At 42.0% G+C, this 24684-nt stretch overlaps 2 protein-coding genes across 3 annotated transcripts in view; one reads left to right on the forward strand and one right to left on the reverse strand.

Annotated features, from left to right (window-relative positions):
* PHYHIPL (phytanoyl-CoA 2-hydroxylase interacting protein like) overlaps positions 1 to 22612 on the forward strand; it is a 65984-nt gene extending 43372 nt beyond the window's left edge. Inside the window, 8 exon segments of the mRNA XM_043983737.1 lie at positions 8108 to 8199; positions 8202 to 8247; positions 8250 to 8305; positions 10041 to 10154; positions 10156 to 10215; positions 15654 to 15717; positions 15720 to 15771; positions 21506 to 22612. Coding sequence (XP_043839672.1) covers positions 8108 to 8199; positions 8202 to 8247; positions 8250 to 8305; positions 10041 to 10154; positions 10156 to 10215; positions 15654 to 15717; positions 15720 to 15771; positions 21506 to 22040 — 1019 coding nt within the window. The 3' untranslated portion in view covers positions 22041 to 22612.
* A 157-nt stretch (positions 22613 to 22769) lies between these two features.
* Positions 22770 to 24684, reverse strand: part of FAM13C (family with sequence similarity 13 member C) — a 92968-nt gene continuing 91053 nt past the window's right edge. For both annotated transcript variants that reach the window (XM_043983735.1, XM_043983736.1), the window contains exon 14: positions 22770 to 24340. In XM_043983735.1, the coding sequence (XP_043839670.1) occupies positions 24217 to 24340 (124 nt within the window). In that variant the 3' untranslated portion in view covers positions 22770 to 24216. The remainder of the gene's footprint in view (positions 24341 to 24684) is intronic.

Here is a 24684-nt window from a genome sequence, read left to right on the forward strand (position 1 = left end):
CATAGGCAAATCGTTTAAGGCAACAATTATTTTTTAAGTATCACTATGTGCTAGGCCTTGTGCTAAGTGCTGGAGATACAAAGAAAATGTGTGTGTGTGTGTGTGTGTGTGTGTGTGTGTGTGTGTGTGTGTGGAGGGGTCCCCTACTTTCAAGGAGCTCACAGTCCAATAGGGGAGACAACTATGTGCATTCAGCTTTGTACAAACAAGATATAGACAGCTAAGTTGGAGCTAATTTTAGAGGCAAGGCACTAACATTAAAGGGGATTAGGAAAGGCTTCTTTTAGTTGGGATGGGAAGGAAGTCAGAGAAGTAGGGCCATACAGATTAGGAGGGAGGGCCTCCCAGGCATGGGAAAGAGCATGGCTTTTGGAAATGGAGGGTCATGTGCAAGGCACCAATGAGGGAAGGGAAGGGTAAAGGTAGGTAGGAAGGAAGGAGCCTGGGCCTGAAGCCAAGCAGGTATTTTTTATTTGATCCTGGAGGTAACAGGGAGCACTTGAAGTGTTTGTGACTGGAAGTTGTGTGTGTGTGTGTGTGTGTGTGTGTGTGTGTGTGTGTGTGTGTGTGTGTGTATACTCGAGTACTTGAGTGTGTGCACAAGCACCATCGTCACACCTGTGCTTTAGTCAGTCCATCAATCAATAAGCATTGATGAAGCACCTGCTATATGCCAGGCACTAGTTCTCTGAGCACTGGAGACGCAAAGAAGGGCAGAAGAGAGTCCCTGCCTTCAGGCATCTCAAAATCTAATGGAGGAGACAATAAGCAAATAAATAAGTACAAGCAAGCTCTACACAGCAAAGATGTCAAACGTGCAGGCCACACGCACTTCCCAGCATAGCCTGAATAAGATCCAAATCTAATTGAGTAATATTTAACAAAATAAATACAGACAAAATTAGATAATGTTAAAGCTGTGATTTTCTAAGTCAGTTATTTGCTCACAGCCATCCTTGTGTTTAACACCACTGATATAATTTGATATAGTGAGTTTGATACCACTGATAGAGAGAATAAGGAGGAAATAATGGGGGGAAAGGACTAGGATTATAAGGGATTGGGAAAGACTTCCTATGGAAGGTAGTTTTTTGGGTTTTTGTTTTTGTGGTTATTTTTGCGGGACAATTGGGGTTAAGTGACTTGCCCAGGGTCACACAGCTAGTAAGTGTCAAGTGTCTGAGGCTGGATTTGAACTCAGGTCCTCCTGAATCCAGGGCCAGTGCTCTATCGACTGCACCACCCAGCTGCCCCAGGAAGGTAGAAGTTTATGCTGGCACTTAAAGGAAGCCAGGAAGTCAGGAGGTGGAGATGAGGAAGAACATTCCTGGCATGGGAGGCAGCCCTAAGGGAATGCCCAGAGAGAGGGAGGGTCTTGGTTCATAGGAAGATCACAAAGGCTGAAGAGATGAGGTATGAGAAAATTGGTGGGGGGGGGTATGAAAGGCTTTGAATGTCAGAGGGTTTTACACCGGATCCTGGGATGATAGGGAGCCACTGAGCTTATTACATGGTGGGGCAGGGGGAGGCCCCACGTGACCAGACGACATTTTAGGAAAACTACTTTGGCGCTGATTGGAGCATGGACCGAAAGTGATGAGACCTGTGCAGTCGGACAAACCCGAGTCTACGCGCAATAGTCCAGACATGGGGTGATGGAGGCCTGCCTCAGGGTGGTGGGAACAGTCAGAGGAGACAAGTTTGAGAGATGATGCAAAGGTGGAATGGACAGGCTTTGGCAACAGCTAAAATGGGTGGGGGGAGATAGTGGGAGTGAAGGATGACACCTACTTCTAGATTGCAAGCCGGGGACCTTGGAGGATAGGGGTGTCCTCATCGCTAATAGGCAGGTTTGGAAATGGGGAGTGTTTAGGGAGAAAGATTGCATTAGTTTTGGACATGCTGAGTTTGAGATATCTACTGGGCGTCCAATTTGAGATGTCTGAAAGGTAGTCGGAGGTGTGAGACAGGTCTGCAGAGAGGTCAGGGATGGAGGTGGAGATTTGAGAATCATCAGCATAGAGTTGGTGTTTAAATTCACAGGAACCGCCGATGAGATCACCAAGCGAAATAGGCTAGAGGGAGAATATAAAAGGCCTCCCAGGGCATTGCCCAGTGGGACACCTTTGGTTAAAGGGAATGACCTGGACAAAAATCCAGCAAAGGAGCCATCAGAGAGGTAGGAGGAGAGCCGGGGGAGAGCAGTGTCCTGAAGAGACACTGTTCCTCTAGAGAGTAGAGTGTTGAAGCAGAGACGGCCGACAGTGTCAACATGTGCTTAGCAGAGATACAAGAAGAATTAGGATTGAGGAAAAAACACTGGATTTGGCCTTTTAGATCCGTGGTAACTTCAGAGAGAGCGGCTGGGCAGACATAAGAAGATCAGAAGCTGTATCATAGGGGGGGGTTCAGATGAGAGCGAGAGAAGAGGAAAGTGGAGCATCTCTTGATGACCTTCTCAAAAGGTTTCCACAAGAGGCAGAAGAGATCCCAGATGATGGTTAGTGAAGACAGAAGGGTCAAGTGAGGGCTTTGATAGTGAGAGAGAAGAGTCTAGGATGATACTGAGCTTACAAGCCTGAGTCCTGGGAGGATCATGGTGCCCATGACAGGCTGAGGGAGACACAGCATTGTCTGTAGGCAGGAGAGAAGGAGCCGACAGACAGAGAGAAGCTGAATCTAAGTGAAGGGGGGATAGAGGGGTTGCAAATCTGTGAGATCGCTTGTTCATCTAGAGGGGTTTGCCCTGGCAAGAAAGGCAACCTTTTCATGTGAGACAGGACTGAGACAGGGGTTAGTGCAGAAGGCATCCAAGTGAACTGAGGGAAGGGGAAAAAGATGGAATTTCTTAGCGAATTACTTTTTTTCCCACTGAAATATGAGCTAAGGTTTTGAATTGAGAGGGCAGGTGGTAGCTGCTTCACAAAGTTGTGAGGATCCAATGGCATCATTTGTCCAAAGTGCTTTGTAAACTCTTAATATGCCATGTAAATTTCAGTTTTTATTATTTTTAGAAAATGAATCTGTAGTTCTTAAGACCCTGTGGCATCATGAAGTAGCTTGGTGAATAAATGTCATCAAAATAATAAATCCTTTGTAGGGGCCGAGCATTAACAATTTTATCATTAAAAAGAGTTGGGTTTTTCTCCATTTGCTTTGTAATTTCCCCCCTCATCATTATGAGAACTCAGTTGTAAAATATGAAGACAGTATAAGGGACATCTCTAGTCCCTTGCAGCTTTAGAGCTAATGATGCTTTGGGGCTAGATGAGGCACCTAGATGTGCTTTGTCAAAGAGCTGCACATACAAGAGACTGAGCTAGCCCAGTTGGTGTCAGCAGATGGGTTCTGACCATTGGGAAAGAATTGACCCTATCGGCTGAGAGTATTAGATGCTAGTGATCATATTGGTTTGGTTTTTCTCTACATGATACCAAATAGCAAGTTTGACTGACTATTTCTGTTTTCAGTCAGGTGTTTCGTGTCATTTGAGCTTCAGTGGATATGTATGAGTGCCGTTGTTTAAAGCCAAAGATATAATTTTTAATATATCATCACCCGTACAGATTTTGTAATTTAATTTTTAACATTCTCATGAGCTTTCATTTAAGCTCCTTCAAAGTTTTCTGTGCTAAATTTATCTCATCATTTATGTCTTGAAAGAACATATAGTGTATTGTGGGAGCGTATATTTTATACCTACACACACACACACACACACACAACACACTACACATATTACATTCTTAAGACCTGAATGCTGAATAGCTAGTGATAAGCTGTTGCCAAGGCAAGACAGGAGCAGGCCCAAACAAATTTCAAATTTGGTCAAGTAACTGGTTATTTAAACTCTATGGCCAAACCTCCAGTTTCACTTATCTCCTCATGCGCTTGAATTGATGGTAAAATTTCCATAAATTAGTTTATTATTATTTGGTTTAAACCATAATACTATATAATACCATATACTTTAAAAGAATTTAGAATAGATTATGATATTACATATGCTTTTATAGACTGTTATAAAATAACATTATTCATTTAGGGAATATAAATGAGAACAGAAGTGCCTCTCTGGCACTCACCGAGTGGTGGGTCCTTACAACCAAATAATTTGGTTTCTAAACAGTGATGATAGCAAGAAGAAACATCCTATTTTCCCCTCCTAAACTGTTGTCCTCCACAATCAGCGATGCCCTCAAACAGCCTTCCCCCCTTCCTAGGACAACTTGGCATTGATCCATCATATAATCAGGTTTTAAAACGTTTGATTTCTTCATGCATCACAACTGTAATTTGCTTTTAGCCTTCCTTATACTTGGCAAGACTTTCCCTTTTTTAGAGTTTTTTCTATTCATTCCCAAATCCCAATCTAGGCTTTTCGCAATCTTGATGCCATTTATTCTGAGGATTTATAGAGAGATACATTCTCATTACATACTGACTTTTAGAAGCCCTGGTGCTAAGGGCAAGCTAGATGGTGCAGTGGGTAGTGTGTGGACTTGGAGTTGGGAGAGCCTGAGTTTGAATCCAGCCTCAGATACTTTACTAGCTGTGTGACCCCAGAAACTTACTTAACCTCTCTGTGCCTCAGTTTCCTTGTCTGTAAAATATGGGTAATAGCCCCTACCCAGTGTTGTTATGAGGATAAAATCAGACAATATTTATAAAACAGTCTGCAAATCGTAAAAGCTCCATGTAAATACTTCTTATCATTAATATTAAAATCAGCACGGCAGAAGGTTTTTCTTATTCATCGTCTAGTCTATTATTTTATGCATTCTAATTATCTTTCAGATGTCTCAACTAAAAAAGTTCTAGTTCTTAAAAATAATCATCTCAAGATAGAATGGATTTCCCATTGTGCTTTGGTAGGACAAGCTACTAAATACTTCCTGTAGCCATACTACAAGTATGTCATCTAATGTTAATCATATTCAGTGAAAAAAATGACATTTATAAAACCCAGAGGAGGTTAGTTCCATATAAACCAACAATGTTGTAGATGGACAGTTGGCCAGAAATCATTATAGACAGGGTTTCCATGTGAGCTGGGGTTTGTTTATAAAATAAGTGGGATAAATTTATGCAGGCTTTGCCTTTATTCTAAAGTGAAGAAGGCATCTAAAAGAGTTGTTTTTGGAGTTTCTTAGTTCAGAATGAGTTTACTTAGGGCATCTTTTCCTTTCTTTGACTGAACTTTTCTCTGCCCTGTTAAATTGAATAACCCAAGCCTGAGGACTAGTCTAAGCATTAGCTTAACGATATTAAAGGAAACAGATGGGAATGGGTCTGGAGGATAAAAAGGTTCTGGGCTAAAACCCAACCAGGATGGATTTGCCTTTTGAACCAGAGAGAGCTCTGAGGGCTTTAGAAAAAGATCAGGAAAACGTTTCCTGTTGTATTGTGGTTGGGAAGAATTTGTCCTCATCAGACATGCTGGGTGAGCCAGTGACCATTTTGATTTTATATATATTATATATATATGACATATACACATTTACCTGTGGAAAACTGACAATGGAAATGTAGTGTTAAGAAAACTCATCTCAATTCTGGCTTTTATTATATATGTGACTTTGTACATGTCATGTCACTGTAGTTAATTCTTCTCCACTAACTCACAGACAGATTTGAGGTGTGTCAGTTATGCTTAATCTGTTTAGCCCATCTGCCAGAATGGTTTTTATTGGGGTGTGGCCACTGCTCATCATATGGTTTTTTGGGAGCTGCCCCAAGCATGTGAAGACTTCTCCCTGGTGGAATGGGCAGATGAGAAAAATTTGTTCAACAGCCGCAAAGGCAGCTGAAGCCAGCGCTGTGGAGCGCTTAGTGTTTGGTCAGGCATCAAAGACTCCAGGGTCATCCACTGTATCTCGGGCCATCGCCGGTCATCCTGGCATTTGCCCTGCCACTGGACTTTGATGACTCTGGGAGAGAGAGTGAGACTGATGACTTTGTGCAGCTCTGCCTCACTTCAATCCAATTCATGTGCAAGTCAAGCCATCACCCTAGACTATCACTGGTCCTCTTCGAGACAAAGAACGAACAACAGTTAACTCTTAGATCACTTCGTGTGTAAAGTAAGCACTACATGTAGAAGTTAGTTACTTGACATTAGAAAACATTGAGGTCCCATACTACCATACACACAGCCAAGGCTTTGCCTTTTAAAAAATCCACAAGGTGCAGCGATGTATTTAGACTACGATTAAGTCAATGGGCTTTATTATGAAGAAAGTAAATAATGGAAATGATGGGCTGCTACACGTTGGGCTATACGGCGAAGTAATACAATACCAGGGAAGGAGAAGTAAGATGGGCATGTGGGCTTCACATACAGGTAAACTTATTACTTTGTCTTGAATCTCCTGTTATCTTCATTTATTTGGAGATAACACTTTGTATATAACTGTATTAGGACCACCTGGAACTGACACACTCTGTAGTAATTGGAAAATGAAGTTAAGGGTATATCCAATCTACTTTGAACCAAGAAAGGAAATGCCCAAGAAAAGACAAGTTTTGTAGTACAATGTTCAGGGCAGTGAGGACTGATTCTCAAGACAAAGGCATAGAAAAACATCTCAGACCTCTTCATTATTAAAGATTATGACTGAAGACTGACATCTGTCCCAAATGCCTGCTTTCCATACATATAAAACTCTTATAGGAATAATCTACGAATGGATCGATGAGGGTATTAGAAGGGAATAGGCCGACTTTGACAAGACCGTTTTTTTTACCATTGTGAAATTGACTGGGGGGGCGGTGGGGCAGGGTGGTATGCACCTATTAGTTCGGCTCAGAATTAGATAGAAGTAAAGCAGCTGGATCCCTTTGAAAAATTATACCGTTCTTTGAATGACACTGGGCTTTCCCTTTTCAGTACCAAGATGGGTCCAATGGTACATGTCTATGAGTCATGGAACACTGCAGGCTCTAGAAAATTGTGATTGAGGATGACCCAAGGGGTGATGGGTAAGCACATGAGGGCACCAAGAAGCGGGAGCCCATTGCAAATAAGGAATTGCTTAAAAGGATGTGATGAGCTGGTCAGCCAGGTGGTGAGAATTAGGGCCAACCAGTACACAGCACAGCTGTTCTGTTGGTAACATCATGATATCAGGAGAGTGGGAGGAAGAACCCTGTCATGCTGGGAAAGTCCTTGGACAAACTTGTGGGAAGACTCAAACAAGGTTGGATGGGAAAGGCAGGCTTGATGAGTTGTGATCTACATTGGTGGAGGGACAGGGGTCAAGATCTGTTGGAGAGTACCAGCTGTGTGACCCTGGGCAAGTCACTTAACCTCATTGCCCTCCCCCCACCGAAAAAAAAAAAAGATCTGTTAGAGAATTGGAATCTGACCTGGATCTGGGCCAAGGCTTCTCCTGTAGTAAGCACCTCTCATTAGTGAGACCTAGCTTATACATTTATTCCTATATGGGCCAACTATTGCAGAGAGAATCTGTTTTGAGTTCACAGATAATAGTCCTATCCCTTTTTCCATGTTTAAACATGAATATGTCTATATAATATGAAGTGCAGAAAATGGAGACTTACATGAAATCAACTACATCCAGTTTGTGTGTATTCCTTCTGCTAATATTTGGTCACAAGCGAGGAGAAGGCAGATGCCAAGTGAGCAAAAGCCAAAAGGTTGGCTGGCATCCCTTGGGGGTATTTCTGGTTCAGATCAGAGTTGAGGAGATGGTGCCTCAGACCCTTCCAACTGAGCCTCTGGGCTTGACAATCATTCCTGTGTTTCTAGAAGGAATCAACTCTAGGCCTGTGACCTGCAGATGACTGTAGCTGAGCCTACCTCAGAGGCATGATGGCATAGTGAATAGAACAGTGGAGTCGGGGCCAGGGAGACCAACATTTAAGCTTGTTTTTTAAATTCGTGATGTGTGTTGTCATGGGGTGTCCCTTCATCTCAGTGGGGTTCAATGCTCTCGTCACAATATCAATGGTATCTACCTCGCAGGATGGTGATGAGGGAGGGCCCAGCTGCTAACTGTGTGTAAAATACTATATAAATGTCAGCTACTATTAGTGTCCTAAATCCCACCTTCGACCAGTGATCTGTATGTTTATCATCCTGTAGGAAACAAGTCTCTAGATAGCGGCATAGCAGAAATGGTGGAGCTTCCAGTCCCACACAACATCAAAATCAGTAACAGCACATGTGACTCTTTCATAGATTTCAATGGGAAATGGATTCCAAGTCAAAGGACCGGATTACACACTTTTCATTGACCTGAACAAGAAAGAGAACAAAAACTCTAACAAATTTAAACACAAGGTAAATAGGTGCCAGTGGGTATCAGCCATGCTACAAGGCCATGCAAAAGCATTTGCTGTTCTAAAAATGTAAAAGATAAATGAATGTCAGATGATAAAAAGCTTTTTTAGAAGAATGCTTTCTAAAATGATAGTGGCCCTGAACACCTCGATGTATCCGACATATCATTGAGAGGGGGAGAAAGAAGCAGAATGTGTGATTTAAAAACAAACCAAGCAAAGGGTATATATTTTTAGGATAAGGGAAAACCTGTTGATTTGATTTTCCCTTTTATTATGAAGGTTATATTTGAACTGAAAGTAGAGGGGAGAAAGAGGGTCAGATTCCCAGTTCTCCCACAGTCATGGTCACATAGGAAATACTAAGTTAGCAGGTTCAGCCCCTCACTAGCCAGATATTTGTATGGAAAACAGATGCCTTGTTCTGTGCCAAATGCACTCTGTTGACCAAAGGTGAGAAAAGTCATTTTGCCATACTTCCTAGGTTAACAAAAATGTTTCCCTAATAATATAATAGCTTTTTTTTGCATTAATCATGCAAAAGGGTCATTGATAACAATTTTTAAAACTAATGTTAATTGTTTTTACATGTAATTGGGGAAAATAAAATATTAATTTTTAAAAGTGAAAAATAAGGGGAGGGGCAGCCAGGTGGCACAGTGGAAAAAGCACCTGCCCTGGATTCAGGAGGACCCAAGTTTGAATCTGGCCTCAGACACTTGATACTTACTAGCTGTGTGACTCTGGGCAAGTCACTTATTGCCTCATTGCCCCACCAAAAAACAAAAAACAAAAAGGGGAAAGCTTAAAAAAAGAAATATGAAAAGACACCTTCTATACCTCTGCAAAGGTGAAGATCTCAGATATGAGACATCTGAAGTTTTAAGTGTTAATTTGTTTTACTAATTTTTAAAAAAATCTTATTTTTTGAAAATAATTCTTTTATAAATGATAGCTCCCTTGAAGGAGAAGAAAAACAACATAGAAGTATGTATATGCAGTGTAAAAATGAAAGGTATCAACAGCATATATAGTTTTTTAAAATAAAATTTCCAAAACCTTCAAAAAATATTCATTGATGAACTATGATGATGTCTACGGATAACATAAACTAAGAAATGCTTTGAGCACAAGAGTGATTTATTTTAGCAATTTAAAGATAAATTTATAAAGGCTGTAAAAATGTTATACTCAGTGACCAAATGTCTTAATTATCTTTTTAGTAGTATAGTGCTTAGAGGCTGGCAGTAGAGATTGAGAACTGGCTTCTCCTTCTCACTCTGCCGATAACTTGAGGCAGTCCTTGGCCTTCTCTAAGTGTAAGGTTAAGGTTCTTTCTAATGCTAAGCATCTACCATAGGCTGGTGTTTTAAGTTATTTCCTCCTACCAGCGTGGTTCCTCTCAACTAGCTGTATGACCTTGTGTAAGTCACAAGCTCATGAACCTCCATTTCATTATCTTCTTTTTTTTTTTTTTTGTGAGGCAATTGGGGTTAAGTGACTTGCCCAGGGTCACACAGCTAGTAAGTTTTAAGTGTCTGAGGCCGGATTTGAACTCTGGTTCTCCTGACTCCAGGGCCGGTGCTCTATCCACTGTGCCACCTAGCTGCCCCCCATTTCATTATCCTTCTAAATGAAAGCATTCTAGATGATTCCTTAAATTCTCTTGCAGCTCTAAACTTCTAGGACTCCTCTGGATTTGTGCAGTTTTTATGATGTTGTCCTTCTTGTCTTAGGATGTTCCCCACCATATTGGTGGCCAAAGCTGTCCCCTGCCCATGACTGTACGAGGACACTGGTTCCTGAGCCCAAGGACTGAATACACAGTCGCAGTGCAGACAGCCTCGATAGCAGGTTGATGGAGATTATGTTGTGTCTGAATGGAGTGAATCATTGAATTTTGCACAGCAGGTAAGACCACTGGAGGTAAGGCCAGAGTCGGCCTCAGCAGTTACTAGAAAATTAATCACAGAAGGAAAAAAAAAAAGATTTCCTTATCTCGAGCAAGTGCCAGTAAATATTGCAGTAATTTATTTTTTAATCTTCACAGCATTTTACAGCAAGGTGATAAATTGTTCTCTTGATTAGAGGGTCTCAGCAGTAAGAACTTATATGGAAGAGCTTGCCTTTTTTGTTCTATTCTTTCTGTGGCCTTTTGGTACAATATGTTAAAATATTTTGCAAAAAAAAATTTGACATTGTTGGAAATGAAACTATGATCATTGTATTTTCTGGGTTTCCTATTTTAGGGAAATAAGTGTCTTCATTCATCAGTTTCCTCTGTGAGATCTCTCCCTCCTCAATATCTGTGAGGCAGCTGAGGGGCTACAGTGCACATAGCACTGGGACTGGAGTCAGGAAGATCTGAGTTCAAATTCAGCCTAGAAACTTAATTAGCAGTATGACCTAGGCCAAGGCATTTAACCTGTTTCCTCATCTGTAAAATGGAATGATAGTTCCCAGGATTGGGACTGTTGTGAGGATTAAATGAAGATATTTGGTAAAGGGCTCAGCCCAGTGCCCAACACATAGTAGGTGCTTGTTAAGTGCAGTATGATGAGGTACAGAAGCAAGTGCAGAAGCACACACATGCCCAAGTAGTTACCTCCCCTGTGGTTTGGCGTAGAGGATGAGAGGGAAAGGCTTCATGATGAAGGTGGGGCCTGAGCTGAATCTGAAAGCAAAAGAAAGCCACCTGGGAGCTGGAGGCAAAGAGGGAGGGCACTCCAGGCATGGGCCAGCTGGAGCAACGGTCTGGCAGTGGGAGATGGAGCATCAGGCATGAAGAAGAGAGAGGCCCTGTTGGCTGGATAACAACCACCACCACCATGAGTAAAACAAACCAACATATATCTGTCAAGAGGAGGAAGGTCTGGTGAGGTGCTGTGAAGGCCTTTAGAAGCCAAAGAGGGGAAAAAAAAATAAAACGAAAAAAATAAAATAAAAATTTTATATAAGAAAAAGAAAAAATAAATGAATGAATGAATGACATTTTTAAAAATTAAAAAAAAAGAAGCCAAAGCAGAGTGTGCCTCTGGGGTCCTGGGGCACAAGAGAAGTCACAGGGTCAGGCTCTGTCGAGGAGAAGGGCACAGCTGCCAGGTCGGATGATCTGCAGTTGGGGAGGTCTGGAGGCAGGAGGCCATGCAGGAGGCTGCTGGCCTAGTGTGGATGAGTGGGGATGAGGGTCTGAGCCGAGGGAATAGCCTTCTAGCGGCATCAGGTACGAGACACCGAGAAGGTAGGAATAGCAGGTTGGAAGGAAAGGATGGTTTGGAGGGAAAGAGGATGAGCTCAGTTTGGGGCGTTGAGTTTGAATTTTTCTCCAGAACATGCAGTTTGAAATGTTCAATGGGCAGTTGTTGAGGTGGGTCTGAAGATCCAGGTGAGACCAGGCCTGGGATAATAAATCTGGGCGTCGTCTGCACTGAGAAGGCGGCTAAGCCCGGGGAGCCGATGAGGTTACAGCCAGAGAGGGAGAGCAGAGGGCCCAGGACAGGTGCCTGGTGAGCCTCGGAGTAGGGGGCTAGCATGTGGCTGATGAAGCCAGCCAAGGGAAACCGAGGCACTGGAAGGTTTTCTCCAGTAGGGATGATCCAGCCCCTGGAGGACAGACAGTGCCACGTTCCTGCGTTAGCAGGCATAGGCCCGCTGTTGGGGGGAGGGAGGTGCAGAGCTGACGCTATTGTCCTCCACCTCGCTGAATGGTGAGTCCTCCAGCATCTTTCTTTGTCCTGTCTATTGTTTGCAATAAGGAACTGTCAGGAGAGGCTGTGCATGTATTTAAACACTAAGGAGCTTGGTGGAAATGCCACTGAAAGGCATTCCTTTTGCCAATTTCAGGTTGCCTAGCAACTTGTTCCAGCTGAGCCCAGAGCCACAGAGAGAAACTAGCCTTCCCTCCCATTGTGGTGGCCTCTTACTGACTTGCATAATTCTAGGCCCAGTGCTCAATCACTACCTCTTCACTTCAACTAACTAAACAGCCCCTACCCCATCAGGGTAAGACCTCATGTCTCATCACATTTATTCTCTGGGTTGAATTTTTACAGATGGACTTTTGACCTTAAGAAAGCTAGAACTTAGAGGCTGGAAGGAACCACAAGAATGAGTTTTATACACAGGTTCTAGGGAAGATTTAATACACATAAGACTGAATGCAATAAGGGGGAAAACAGATTTTGTTTTTCCTTTTTTAAAATGAATCTGTCAGTTACTTAATATTGTTTTATTCCAAACAAAGAAAAAAGTGTCTTTGTCCCCAAACTTCTGGTTTGATAGCATGAAATGTTGAACTTGTGGGTCTTAAGTGATTCTATTGACTCTGACTCAGTGTCTTGAGCATACTAGTGACTCAGGTTAGATGAGGTTGCAAAATCAAACCAGTTATTTCATTGACTTGGTTGAATGAACTAATATTTTTTAAATAGAAAGGGACTCTGGGGGGCGGCTAGATAGTGCTGTGGATAAAGCAGTGGCCCTGGAGTCAGGAGGACCTGAGTTCAAATCCAACCTCAGCCACTTGACACTTACTGGTTGTGTGACCCTGGGCAAGTCACTTAACCCTCATTGCCCTGTAAAAAAAGAACAAAAACAAATTATGTCTAAATAGAACGGGATTCCAATTAAGTCAAATAACCAAAGAGGATGTTTGTAGATATGTAGCCTTACAATGTTTCTTGAGGAAGCAGTGGGTTTTGTTAATCTTTACACCTTTAAAATCATATTGTTTCCCCACCCTATTTTGTTGGGCAAATTTCCCACATGCTTGAATATATTAAATCATAGTATATACATATATATATATATTTCATGAGACAGAATTTAAATGCTTTGAACTTTGGTTTATTTTATTTATTCTACAAGGAGATTATTGATCTGGAAATAAGTAGTGTAGTTATCTTCAAATAGAAAACAATGTTTATTTTCTATATTGTCGTTATATATATATATATACATACAAATATGTATACACACAGAGAAAATGGTAACTTATTGTTCTTTTAGCTCTGATGAAAGAACAAGAAAAATAGCTTTTTAAACTCGTGTAGATTTTGTTCAATGAACATTTATGACATGTGCTAGGTAAAGTTTTAACCTTGAGAGTTGTTGATCATCAAACAGCATATCAGAGAAAGTAATGACAAGTCATTTCCTAAGAGGTAAGGAAAAGAGAATAAATGTCTTTGTCTTCAGGTGTGCGAGTATATGCTGCTTAAAAAATTCAAGAGAGATGGTGTCTTAATGCCCTTTTCAGCTCAGAAGGTTTCGAATTCATTTTCTAGAACATAATGTTTTACTCCTTTCCAACATATCAAGCTTAACCCTGAAAGTGTTTATAATAGAAGCCTTCTTCAAGTTGTGTATCTCATATAAAATAGGCCCAGTGCTAATGAGAACATAAATAAGTCATCTGTATAGAACTGGAACACAGCTCTCGTGGTTCAGTCCTTCCTGAATTTGGGGGAGGACAGATTCTCCTAGGGTCCTGTCAAATGTCCAGATCAGTTTCCCGATTATCATTGGTGGGATACCTGCAGGCACCACTTCTGTGACATCTTGATCCTTGTTTTTTCTAGTTACTATGGAGTTTGGAATGTTTTGGATTAATTAAAAATTAGTTTGGGGGCAGCTAGGTGGCACAGTGGATAGAGCACTGGCCCTGGAGTCAGGAGTACCTGAGTTCAAATCTGGCCTCAGACACTTGACACTTACTAGCTGTGTGACCCTGGGCAAGTCACTTCACCCTCATTGCCCCGCTTAAAAAAAAAAAAAAAAAGAATACTGAACTAGTGAACAGACTGCTTACCAAGGACTTAGCTCTTCAGGAATCTGGAGTACCAAGAGAAACAGAACTTGGGTCTGTAATGATTGGAATGATGCCACCTACTGGAGACTTGCTGTGGGAAAGCTCCACCATGAGGAAAATGCCTCAGAGGCCTTGTGACTTTTCCTTGGCATCAGGATATGACGTTTGCTCATGGGTGCTGTCTATCGGGGCTACCGGCCAATTAACTTGAGGAGCCTCCTATTTTCTGGGAGGAGACAGGAAGAGGAGAGGGAGCCTGCGTGGAGAGCTCTCGTGTTTTTTTCGGGTTCCTGACTGATGGTGGTGGTGGTGGCAGAGGACTTCACAGGAAATTTGAGGGAAGATAAGAATGCCAGGCTATGGAATTCTGTTCTCAATCTTTTTCTTTCTATTTTCCAATAAACCCTTAAAAACCTAAACTCGTTTTATCAGTGATTTTACTCAGTTTCCCCAAAACTGGGGAACAGATTAGAATCCACATTAGAATCTTAAATTACACAGGTCCATTTCCCACTCAAGTATTTCTAGCTGATATGCTCAGGGACAAGTCATTCTGCAAAATTCATTCTCTTCTGGCAAATGGAATACTATCTGCTCCACCCATCTCTCTTATAAGGTTGTTTAAAGGCTCAATGAGATAAATGATGAGGTTCCTTGAAAACTGTAAAGTCTAAGAGATAATGATGATTCGGCTCATCTCATATCACATTTTTAGCTCTTTATTTAAATGAGTGACTCAGTAAAAGGGCTGCTATGTAAGTGATTATCATGATTTAGGCTGCATAAGGTCCATGATCCTGTGAGTTACCTTCCTAAAATCTCCTCCTCCAGATTTTCATCTGGGGGTCTTTATATCTCCATGAGTAAAAATAAAAGACAGTCTAAACAACACATGAGAACAGAAACAGATCATGGAGTTGGAAAAATCCCTTGGGGTTTATCTCAATCTACTCTCCCAAAGGGACCAGTGGCATTTTCAAGGTCATTTCTTCCAGGCATACAAACAGACATGAAGCCAAGTCTCCTTGTCAAAGGCTGCATTCTTAAAGCCACTGTGGATACAGATATACATCTAAGTACACATGTGTGTCTGTATACCTGTGCACATATGGATATTATATGTGCATATTCATGCATAGATACACATTTATTTGTCTACTGGTTGTTTTCAGTCATGTCAGACTCTTTGTGACCCCATTTGGGGGTTTTCTTGCCAAAGATCCTGGAGTGGTTTGCCATTTCCTTCTCTGGCTCATATTGCAGATGAGGGAACCTGAGGCAAACAGGGTTTAAAAGACTTGCCCAGGGCCTCACAGCAGTAAGTGTCTAAGGCTACATTTTGAACTCAGGTCTTCCTGACTCCAGGGCCCAGAGCTCTATCCACTGTGCCAACCAAGAAATAGTGATTTCTTATTCCCTACAAAGTATGTAACAATAATTTAATTCTTATTCCCTAAGGGTAAAACTGAATTTTCTTCACTTCAATTAAAGTCTAAATCTGAAGCCATCATCTTCATAATAGACTGTCTTCTTTTTGCAGATTATTCAAAAGGTTCACTTAACACAACTCTTGGAAAAGGCGGAAGTGATTGCAGGACGTATGCTTAATTTACTGTTTTTTAGCGTAATCAGCACAAAGAATACTTTGACTACATCCGGTAAGAACCCCAAAATACCCTTTTGAAAAAAGTAACCTGATTTAGCACTTAAATAATTCATGCACAAGAAAAGAGCCTGCCTCATCCAAAGTTTGCACAGAAAATTATAGTTTATTTTTAATTCTGAAAGGAAAAAGTCTAAAACAAAACCATTTCCCCAAAAGTTCCTTTCAGCAGTTAATTAGCAAAAATAAAAGCAGATGTGAACTTGCACCAAGGATTAAATGAATAAAATTTTCTTTGAAATTCTAACCTGAGATAACATGTTGCTGGTATAATCAAGTGGCCTTTTACATTTTGCATTTTCAAACACCTGATTCTCTTCGGACTTGTCAGTGCGAGAATGAGGCCTCCGCCCTGGCCTGGTCACCATCCCCCGTGTGCTGGTGCTTGTGTGTGGGTAGGGAGGCATCTACCCCTCTGTATTAATAGATTAGTCATCTCACCCATCCCTTTCCAGTTCTTCCTCTGCCCAAGAGTCAACCTTCAAGCCCCTTTTTTAGTCTCTTGTAGACACTGAAAACAAAAAAATTAGATGGTCAGTTCTGTGCTGTAGTTAGGTTGAAATCACATTATAAACTAGGACAGGCAGGTTTCTGGCACCTTGACTCCCCCCCCTTCCTTTGATATCTGCATTACTATAAGGTCATGCTCCTTTCGCTGCCTTTGAACCCTAAAAGCTTCCACTTGATTTCCATATTCCTAAAAGGGTTGACAATGGTTACCACGGAAGCCAAATATCAAAGCAGCCGAAAAATCCAATGCTTTGGGCTTTCCTAATGTTTTTAGTGATTTTGTCAGAGTCAAAGTGGATTTTCAAGTAAAACCAAGCTTGAAAGTGTCAAAGGGGCTCAGCCCATGATCCCAAGCTGCAGCTGCCTGAGTCCCTTACCCCAGCATCACTGTGGCTTTGTTCAGTGTCCTCAGCCAAGGGCCTGTTTTCCTTTTGGTAATTTCACACTTCTTAGCCCAGTCTGAATGATCTACTATGCTTTGTGGGGCTTCTATTATGGTAGGGGGACAAGGCACACATCTAACCACAAACACATGATTGACAGATAGAATATGATGGGCATTGGTCGCAGCTAGACTCTCTCAGAGTCTCTGAGTGTGACAGACGAGTGGAGATGATCTGTTTAAGTCAGAATCCCCAAATGACATTTAACAGAGAGCCCTGTAATCATGGGGCATGTGAGGGAAATTAGAAAAGCAGAGGGACTTAGGCTTCAGCTTTAGGGCCTTAGCAAATGTATGTCCAAACTTTTGCCAGATGCGATATCGCTGCAAGATTGGCCCCATGTTTATGCCTACTAAAGGTTCTTCCTTGGAGTCTGATTAACGGTAAAATGCTAAAGCATGGCCAGTGATAGGTATCTTTTAAATCAGAGGGTCTAGAGGTTGATGGATGGGCCAGGGATGGCTTTAAGGCAGGAGCCTTCCTATTTTTTTAGGTACTGTATCTCTTAAAGGAATTACTCTGTATGTCCGTTCACAGTCAAATTTATCAAACTAATCTGGTCATTCCTGTTGCCTTTAACAAGGCATACACTTAGAATGATGAGCAGCATAAAGAGTCTTTGTCATGGAACTGAATTTTAACTCCTCCGAAAATAATGCAAACGTAGAATTATTTTTGTTAGCCACTGGAGGTCAGTATTGCTCCATGGCATAGCACCTGCGACTTGGGTCTGGGTGTGGCTTCTCTCCAAACTTGTTTCCATCCTTTTCACAAGCAAAGCCTGAGCAATATGGGCACTGCTTAACACTATGAAGGAAAGCTTTCAGTTTGCTCCAAATGCTCGGTCAAAGGGATCGTTCTACATTGGTAGAATGGGTTAAACTGACCCTAGCTGCCCTTCTCATGACAGCTGTAAAATTGAGAAATTACATCTTGTGGCTTCACACTGTCCAGGAGAACCACCATGTGAGATGATGAGCAGATGAGTATTCCCTGGTCACTTGCTGAGAGCCTGAACAGAATTCACTCCAGATGCTCCCCATTCCCTTGCTGTAGAGGATGCAGCAGAGTTCCTCAGAGGGCCCCGGGCAGCTGAGCCCCACTGAAGCTGGCGGCTCAGGGGTCAGGCTGACCTTCTCAGGAGCTCTGGGCACTAATATGGTGGCCAAGAACTGGAGAGAATTCTGTCACGCCTCGTGAATACCATTTCTCCCATTATAACACCCAGCAGCAGCATCATTGTTGTTATTTAACTGAAATATGCTCGAAGTAACTGTCCTTCCAGAAAATCCAGGGGGGGCATATGCTACCTTCTGTTATTATCACTGAAAACAATAGCCTTTTTAGGCCAAAAAAATCATGTTTAGGGTTAAGGAATTAAGCAAAGCTAAGGAAGGAATTCGCTTAGACCAGATCTACTATATCTAGGCTTATTCACTGGGCAAATGTTTTGGGACTTGGGTTCTTCAAGACAATGAAGGTAAAGAGGAGGGTCTTCTGTCTGTTTGGAAAACTACCCGGCCCACCTCATGGCACAGACCCGTGCCTGACCCTTTCCTGATCAGGTGAATTTCAAAAGCTGCTTAGTGACTCTGCCAATCTGTAGCAGACTGTGTCAGGCCTAGCAGGGGCCTCAGAGATGGACATCTGGCTCCCCTCCCTCCGGGTAAAGCTGATCAAGGACTGTGCGAACTTGAAAAGGAATATTAGTAATAACAGCTAATATTTATGTTGTGCTTACTACATGCCAAGTACTGTTAAGAGCTCTACAGATTATTTCATTTGATCCTCACAACCCTGGAGAAAGATGCTATTGTGCTTCTCATTTTACAGATGAGGAAACTGAGGCAAAGGCAAAGTGACTTTCAAGATCACAGAGCTAGTTGTGTCTGAGGCTGGATTTGAACTCAGTTCTTTCTGACTCCAAGTCCAGCTCTCTGTGCACTCTGGTGCCCGTTGCTGTCTGAATGCTACATAGGTAGCCGAGGGCCCAGTGGATAAGGGTGTAAGGGCTTCGTGTCAAGAACAGAGTTCAAATTCTGCCTCCAAATGGGTAAATTACAACCTCAATTCCCTTATTTGTGAAATTAAGAGGTTATACTTGATCTATAAAAAGTGTCCTTCCAGTGCTAAAGCTGTGACCCAGCAATATATTAGTTATTATCATTCAGCCCCTTACTTTCCTCATAGGAACATTGAGGCCCAAGAAGGTCGAGTTCACAGCCACGGTCGTCAGGATTGGAACCCAGGCCTTCTGACTCCAAATCCTGTGCTCGTTCACCTTCCTACAGCTTAAATTGTTCCCTGCACCAGCTGCTTCCATATGGCTTCCCTATGTGTCACTGCTCATTTGCTGGTGAAGCCAACGAGGCAATGGGATTTCCCAGGGAACTAGGCCTTCAAACCATTTTTTCGGTTCTGAAACAGGAACAACCAAGAAAGAGAATAAAGGCAGGCAGATTTCTTGAAAAAGAAGCAAGGGAGCCTGAGACCCCTGCCATGGTGCAGAGCCTGAGGAAGGCGGCCCTTGCCCCGCAATGCATTGCAGGCAGCAGCTCAGGGAAGCTTAATATTCTGATTAAAGAAAGAACATTTAAGAATGTGACTCTACGGATTTTAACCAAATTATTTTTCTTATTTTTGGTGGATCCTAGTGATAATAGAAAGTCCACCATGTACTTTTTATGCATTTGCCCCATGTGAGCAAATTGATGCCACTCAATCATTTCTACTGTATTCAACAGCCAATTGGTTTCTATTATAGAGCATAGTTTAAAAAGAAGTGAAACTTTAGGCGAAGTCCTAAACAAGAAATGCCCATTCTAATTGGCTAACTGCTAGAAATACATTCTATTTCTTCTCCCAAGTCAGCTCTTAGCACAATTCCTAACACATGTTTATGATTGATTTAACCTATACTGTTCCAGCCTAGAATTGACTAGAGCAGGGCTTCATGAACTTCCCAGTTTAAGAAGCTTTGGACTAGAGTTTAGAGAGACCAAAATTGTCTAGACTGTTAGTTAAGAAGTGAAACGATGAAAGAATGTAGTCATGGATAACTCTGTTCACCTATTCTATAATTACAAAAACTTTAGTTAGGAAATTTAATCACGTCTTATTTTTTGCTCAAAGTAAAGTGTTTTTTTTTTCATGTAGAGTGAAAACCTGATCATTTCTCAAGCTTCCATCCTAATTTAACTGACTAGGATAGCCTAATTTGAGTCAAAGGGGACTCCTTTTTGTTCAGATTGTTTGGAAAATGGTCTATTCTGATTAACTGAGAATTCTGCTGAATTTGCAGTTAAAACATAAAGAATTCACAAATCTCCAATTTTCAAAGAATTAGGCTCTAATTAAATACCCACAAAGGAGCTGCTACCAAAGGTAGTTTTACTTACTGATGACTCAGAAGTGTCAGAAGGATCTTGAAGTGTGCCCCAGGGTCAGTATAAGCAGAGTAAGCCTACAAAGTAGTAAGCACTACATTTAGACTGTGTCTAAAATTCAGCAAATAGTCATCACCTACTGCGTGCAGGACAGACTACTGAAAATGAGAAATGACCCCTCTTGTATGGAGCTCCTGCCTCAGTGGGGGAAGACACTGCTAAATGTAGCATACAAAGGGAACATGGTGATTATTGGATCTCTGGGCCTGGCCCCTTCCTAACCATCGAGTTTGGCACATTCATCTTGTCTGTGAGGAGGCCAAAACCCCAAGAGCCAACGTGGCACAATTTGTCACAGCCCTTGGCACTCCTCGATTCCATTTGGATGCCCTGAATGCTCCACTACTTACGAGGTGTTCCCAAAGTCCAAGTGTCACCTGAAGCCCTGTGGCTACAGTGCTGGGCCTCCAATCAGGAAGACCCAAGTTCAAATCTGCCTCAGATACTTACAGGCAAGTCACATAGCCTCTCTTTGCTCATAACAGCCTCTCCTTCTCCGGGATATTTTAAGAGCTGAGTGGGATAATAATTGTAATGCACTTACTTAGCATAGTGCCTGGCATCTAGTAAGCACCCTCTAAACATTAGCTATTCCTATTGCTGTTGTCATTATTAAAGCTTCCAACAGCACTAAAACTTCTGGCACACTCTTGTGTCTAAACTAGTACTCACCTTTTGATTGCACTCCTCCAAACATTTGATCCATCTCTCTTTGAACTGCTTCCAGTACCACTGAATGTAATATCATTCCTCTTCTAAACGACCTCATCATTGTTGATCCCTCTTACCTCAAGCAGTCATTGCAAACCTATCACCCAACGTTGTCAGCTTTTGGCTCCTGCTTTTAGTTATTTCAGAAAACTTAATAAACCACCCTCAAAGGGAAAAGACTGGCCACCATGAGGCATTCCACAAAGTGTTTTTTGAAAAAACCCTTCTATTGTAGTCATAGCTTACATAACTCGTAGGAGATTTGGCTGAGTCCACAGTAACCCTATGACATCCTGAAAAGAAGACACACGATGGACTTGACCCTCAGTCTCTTCACTTGGCATTTGTCATTCTGATTACTGAAGTTTGGTGGTAGCTTAGATTCCAGGTTAATGAAAAGTCACCAAGTTCAAGTAAAACTAAATTATCTTAACTATGTGACAGTGAAAAAAGTTTTGTTCTTAAAAATTGGCTCGTGATTGTTCCTGAGACAAAGTGCTCACCTCTGCGTCTCTACAGTCCTAACTATAAATTTCCAGTAGAGTTGTGGGGGAAATTCTTGCTAAGTGGTGCTAGCCAGAGCAGACACTAAAGAGTCACCCTCCTCCTTGACTTGCAGAGAACAGCACGGGAATGCCATGCAGCCCTCCGTCAAGGACAACAGTGGGAGCCACGGCTCTCCCATCAGCGGGAAGCTAGAAGGCATCTTCTTCAGCTGCAGCACCGAGTTCAACACCGGGAAGCCCCCCCAAGACTCCCCTTATGGCAGATACAGGTTCGAGATCGCGGCCGAGAAACTCTTTAACCCCAACGCCAACTTGTACTTTGGAGACTTCTACTGTATGTACACCGCGTACCATTACGTGATCCTGGTCATTGCTCCTGTCGGGTCACCAGGAGATGAATTCTGTAAGCAGCGCCTCCCTCAGCTCAATTCTAAGGATAATAAATTTCTGACCTGCACTGAAGAAGATGGCGTGCTGGTTTACCACCATGCCCAGGATGTCATTTTAGAAGTTATTTACACTGACCCTGTGGATCTCTCCCTTGGCACCGTGGCAGAAATCACTGGTCACCAGCTCATGAGCTTGTCTACTGCAAATGCAAAGAAAGATCCCAGCTGCAAAACCTGCAATATTAGCGTCGGACGTTAACATGCTCTCGTTCTCGTTCCTTCTCCTCAGCCCTCCCGACACCTCCGGTCCTTCCCTGGGAGCATCTGCCCCTCTGTTGTCCATTCTCATCTCCGGGTGTTTTCCTCTGAAGCATGCCCATGCCACTGTCACCACAAGCAGTCAGCTATGTTTCAAAAGTTCTTTAATAGCACTTTTAGTATTTCCTCCTCCCTCCCGTTCCCATTGCTTAGATGATAAAAGGTCCTGAGTTCTCCTTCTGCCACTCGTTTATTGCCTAGATGCTGCAATGTCTTTTCTTTATCCTTTTTGCCGAACGTAACAAAATGAATCTATATAGACAGCTTTAGCAAAATACAAAATAATGGCTTATAAATGTTGTTTAAATATGCATTCATTTTAATCTACTGAACAAATATTGGGATAACTCCAAACAGCATGAGAGGTTGTAATTGCAGCATGAGTTAAAAATCTTGAAGCCTAGACTTGTCAGCACTTCCAACTTGTTGTTTGACAGTGTTATTTATGTTATTTATATTAGCTAACAGGAAACAACTACTGTGTTTCAACATAATAAATATAATAGAAAAATATTTTATTTGTACTGTTATATAAAATATTTACAGTCATATAGAATATATAGATTACATTTTAATAGCAATTGTACACATCATGAAACCATTTCCCCTTATCAAAGACATAGCTTGTAAATCTCAATAAGTAGTTGTGTATCTGTTCCTGTTATTATTAGAGACGGATTTCAATTCAACAAGTTTACGAAGATTATTCTGATTCATCAAAGTTATAAAATACCAAGTCAATACACAAAAAACAAGCCAGGGAAATGAAGAAGTCCACTTGTGGAGTGGTTGACACTTCTCTCCTCCAGACTATGAAAATGTGCATTTCTTCAGAATCATGCTTAAACATGACATACACTAGAGATGCAAAGGCTGTTGGGACCAAAGGAAGTGTTGCCATTTTACATACTCTTGACCAAAACAAAAATGAATGGTGATGTGTTGTTTCATACAGAGTGGCACGACATACACTCAGTGTGCTGTGACAGGCCTTCTCCTCTCTGGTGGTCTTCCTAAAAAGCTCCACTGCCCAGAGGCATTTCCTGTATTTTGTCAGACAATCACAAAGCTTTGAGCAAACTTTGCCTAGAGACAAGAGTTACAGCTTAGGAGGGTGTGCTTAGATCTCACCCGGTTAGAGCATTTACATTTAGAACATTCAGAAAAATGCATATTTCCAATGGAAAAATAGTCATATAATCGGAGTTCCAGGGAGCAAAAAGCTTAGCAATCCTAACCAGCCATTCAGTTGTGTGCTACAGACACGTAGCTATCCAAAATACCTATTTGCAAATTGGAACGCAATATTTTTCTTTTAATATAAACATCTGGCAAGTATAGACAAAGAATACTTGAAAATTCACAAAGTGCATGCTGTCAGAATGAGCTTTGGTCATTGGAAACACAAAACTTCAAATCATAGGCAGAAATAAGGTGCTAATTTTGATAGAGAAATTAGAAATCCGCAATCACCTATTCTAAGGTCAGTTATTTGAAGGTATTGGAGACATAAAAGGACAATTGAATGTCTGTGGGTTTTTTGCTTATCTAAAAAAAAATTTTCTAGTAGAAGCTTAATGTTAACTATTTCAACTACCCACGTTATTCCTTTCTATCTGAAAAAACAGAAAACCTCCTCAGTTGCTCCTCCCTCCCAAAGGAGTTTTAACTTTAACACCCTCTTCCCCTTTGTGCCATCAGTGTGAGCTTCTCTTTAGAAACTGAACAACTGAGTTTCTAAAGAGTCACTTACTCTTTAGAGTCACTTACTCTTTAGAAACTCTTTAGAAACTCAACAACGGAATATGTTGTTACATTGGTCTAAATCCTCTATCAACCAAAGTCAGCATCAACCTTAAAAAAGAAAAAGTCAATGGACTGGGAATGTTCTCAGTCCTACTTGGGGATCATTCTCCCACAGGCTCCTTTTCTTTGACCATGAGGGTCCTTCTTAATTTCCTCTCTCCATCTCGTATCGCTTTTGCCATCCTTTCTCATCCACGGCTAATTCTGTGACTTAAAGTGCTCCTGAATGTGTTCAAATGACCCAGTAGGAAGGAAGGAGAGGGTAAAAAAGGTTGCCTCTGTTGGAAGAATCCAATCCAGTCCAATCTGCCTCAGATCGTTTTAGACACATCTTGCTTACTGATGAGAACCTCTAGTAACCGCAGCTTGGCTTTTATGTGCTTATACTCGTAGTATTCATCTGCCATGGGAATCCGGTCTTCCTTCTGTGGGCTCCTGGGAGGGAGAGAGGATGACACGGGCTGTCATACACAAAGACTGCTTGGGGATGGCTACACAACTCATAGCTACTGCTACCTTCCCATGACGTGGCTGCCCTTCCTTCTTTTCACATAGTCCTCCTTGGGGCTGAATTATGTTGATTTCCTCACGGGATCCTCATAGGCTGGAGCGTCTGAGGTCATGTGGAAGAGTACAGGGTGGAGAAGTGGCAGGCCCTCCCCTCAGAGGCTGAAGAGCATGGCCCACACAACCCTTCAGGCCTTTCCCTACAGTAGTCTGTGCTCCCCGCTACACTTCCGTGTTTTCTAAAGAAAATCCTGTGTGTTCTAGTGGGAGGG

The sequence above is a fragment of the Dromiciops gliroides genome, chromosome 2 (assembly GCF_019393635.1).
Source record: "Dromiciops gliroides isolate mDroGli1 chromosome 2, mDroGli1.pri, whole genome shotgun sequence".
In the NCBI taxonomy this organism is placed as follows: Eukaryota; Metazoa; Chordata; class Mammalia; order Microbiotheria; family Microbiotheriidae; genus Dromiciops; species Dromiciops gliroides.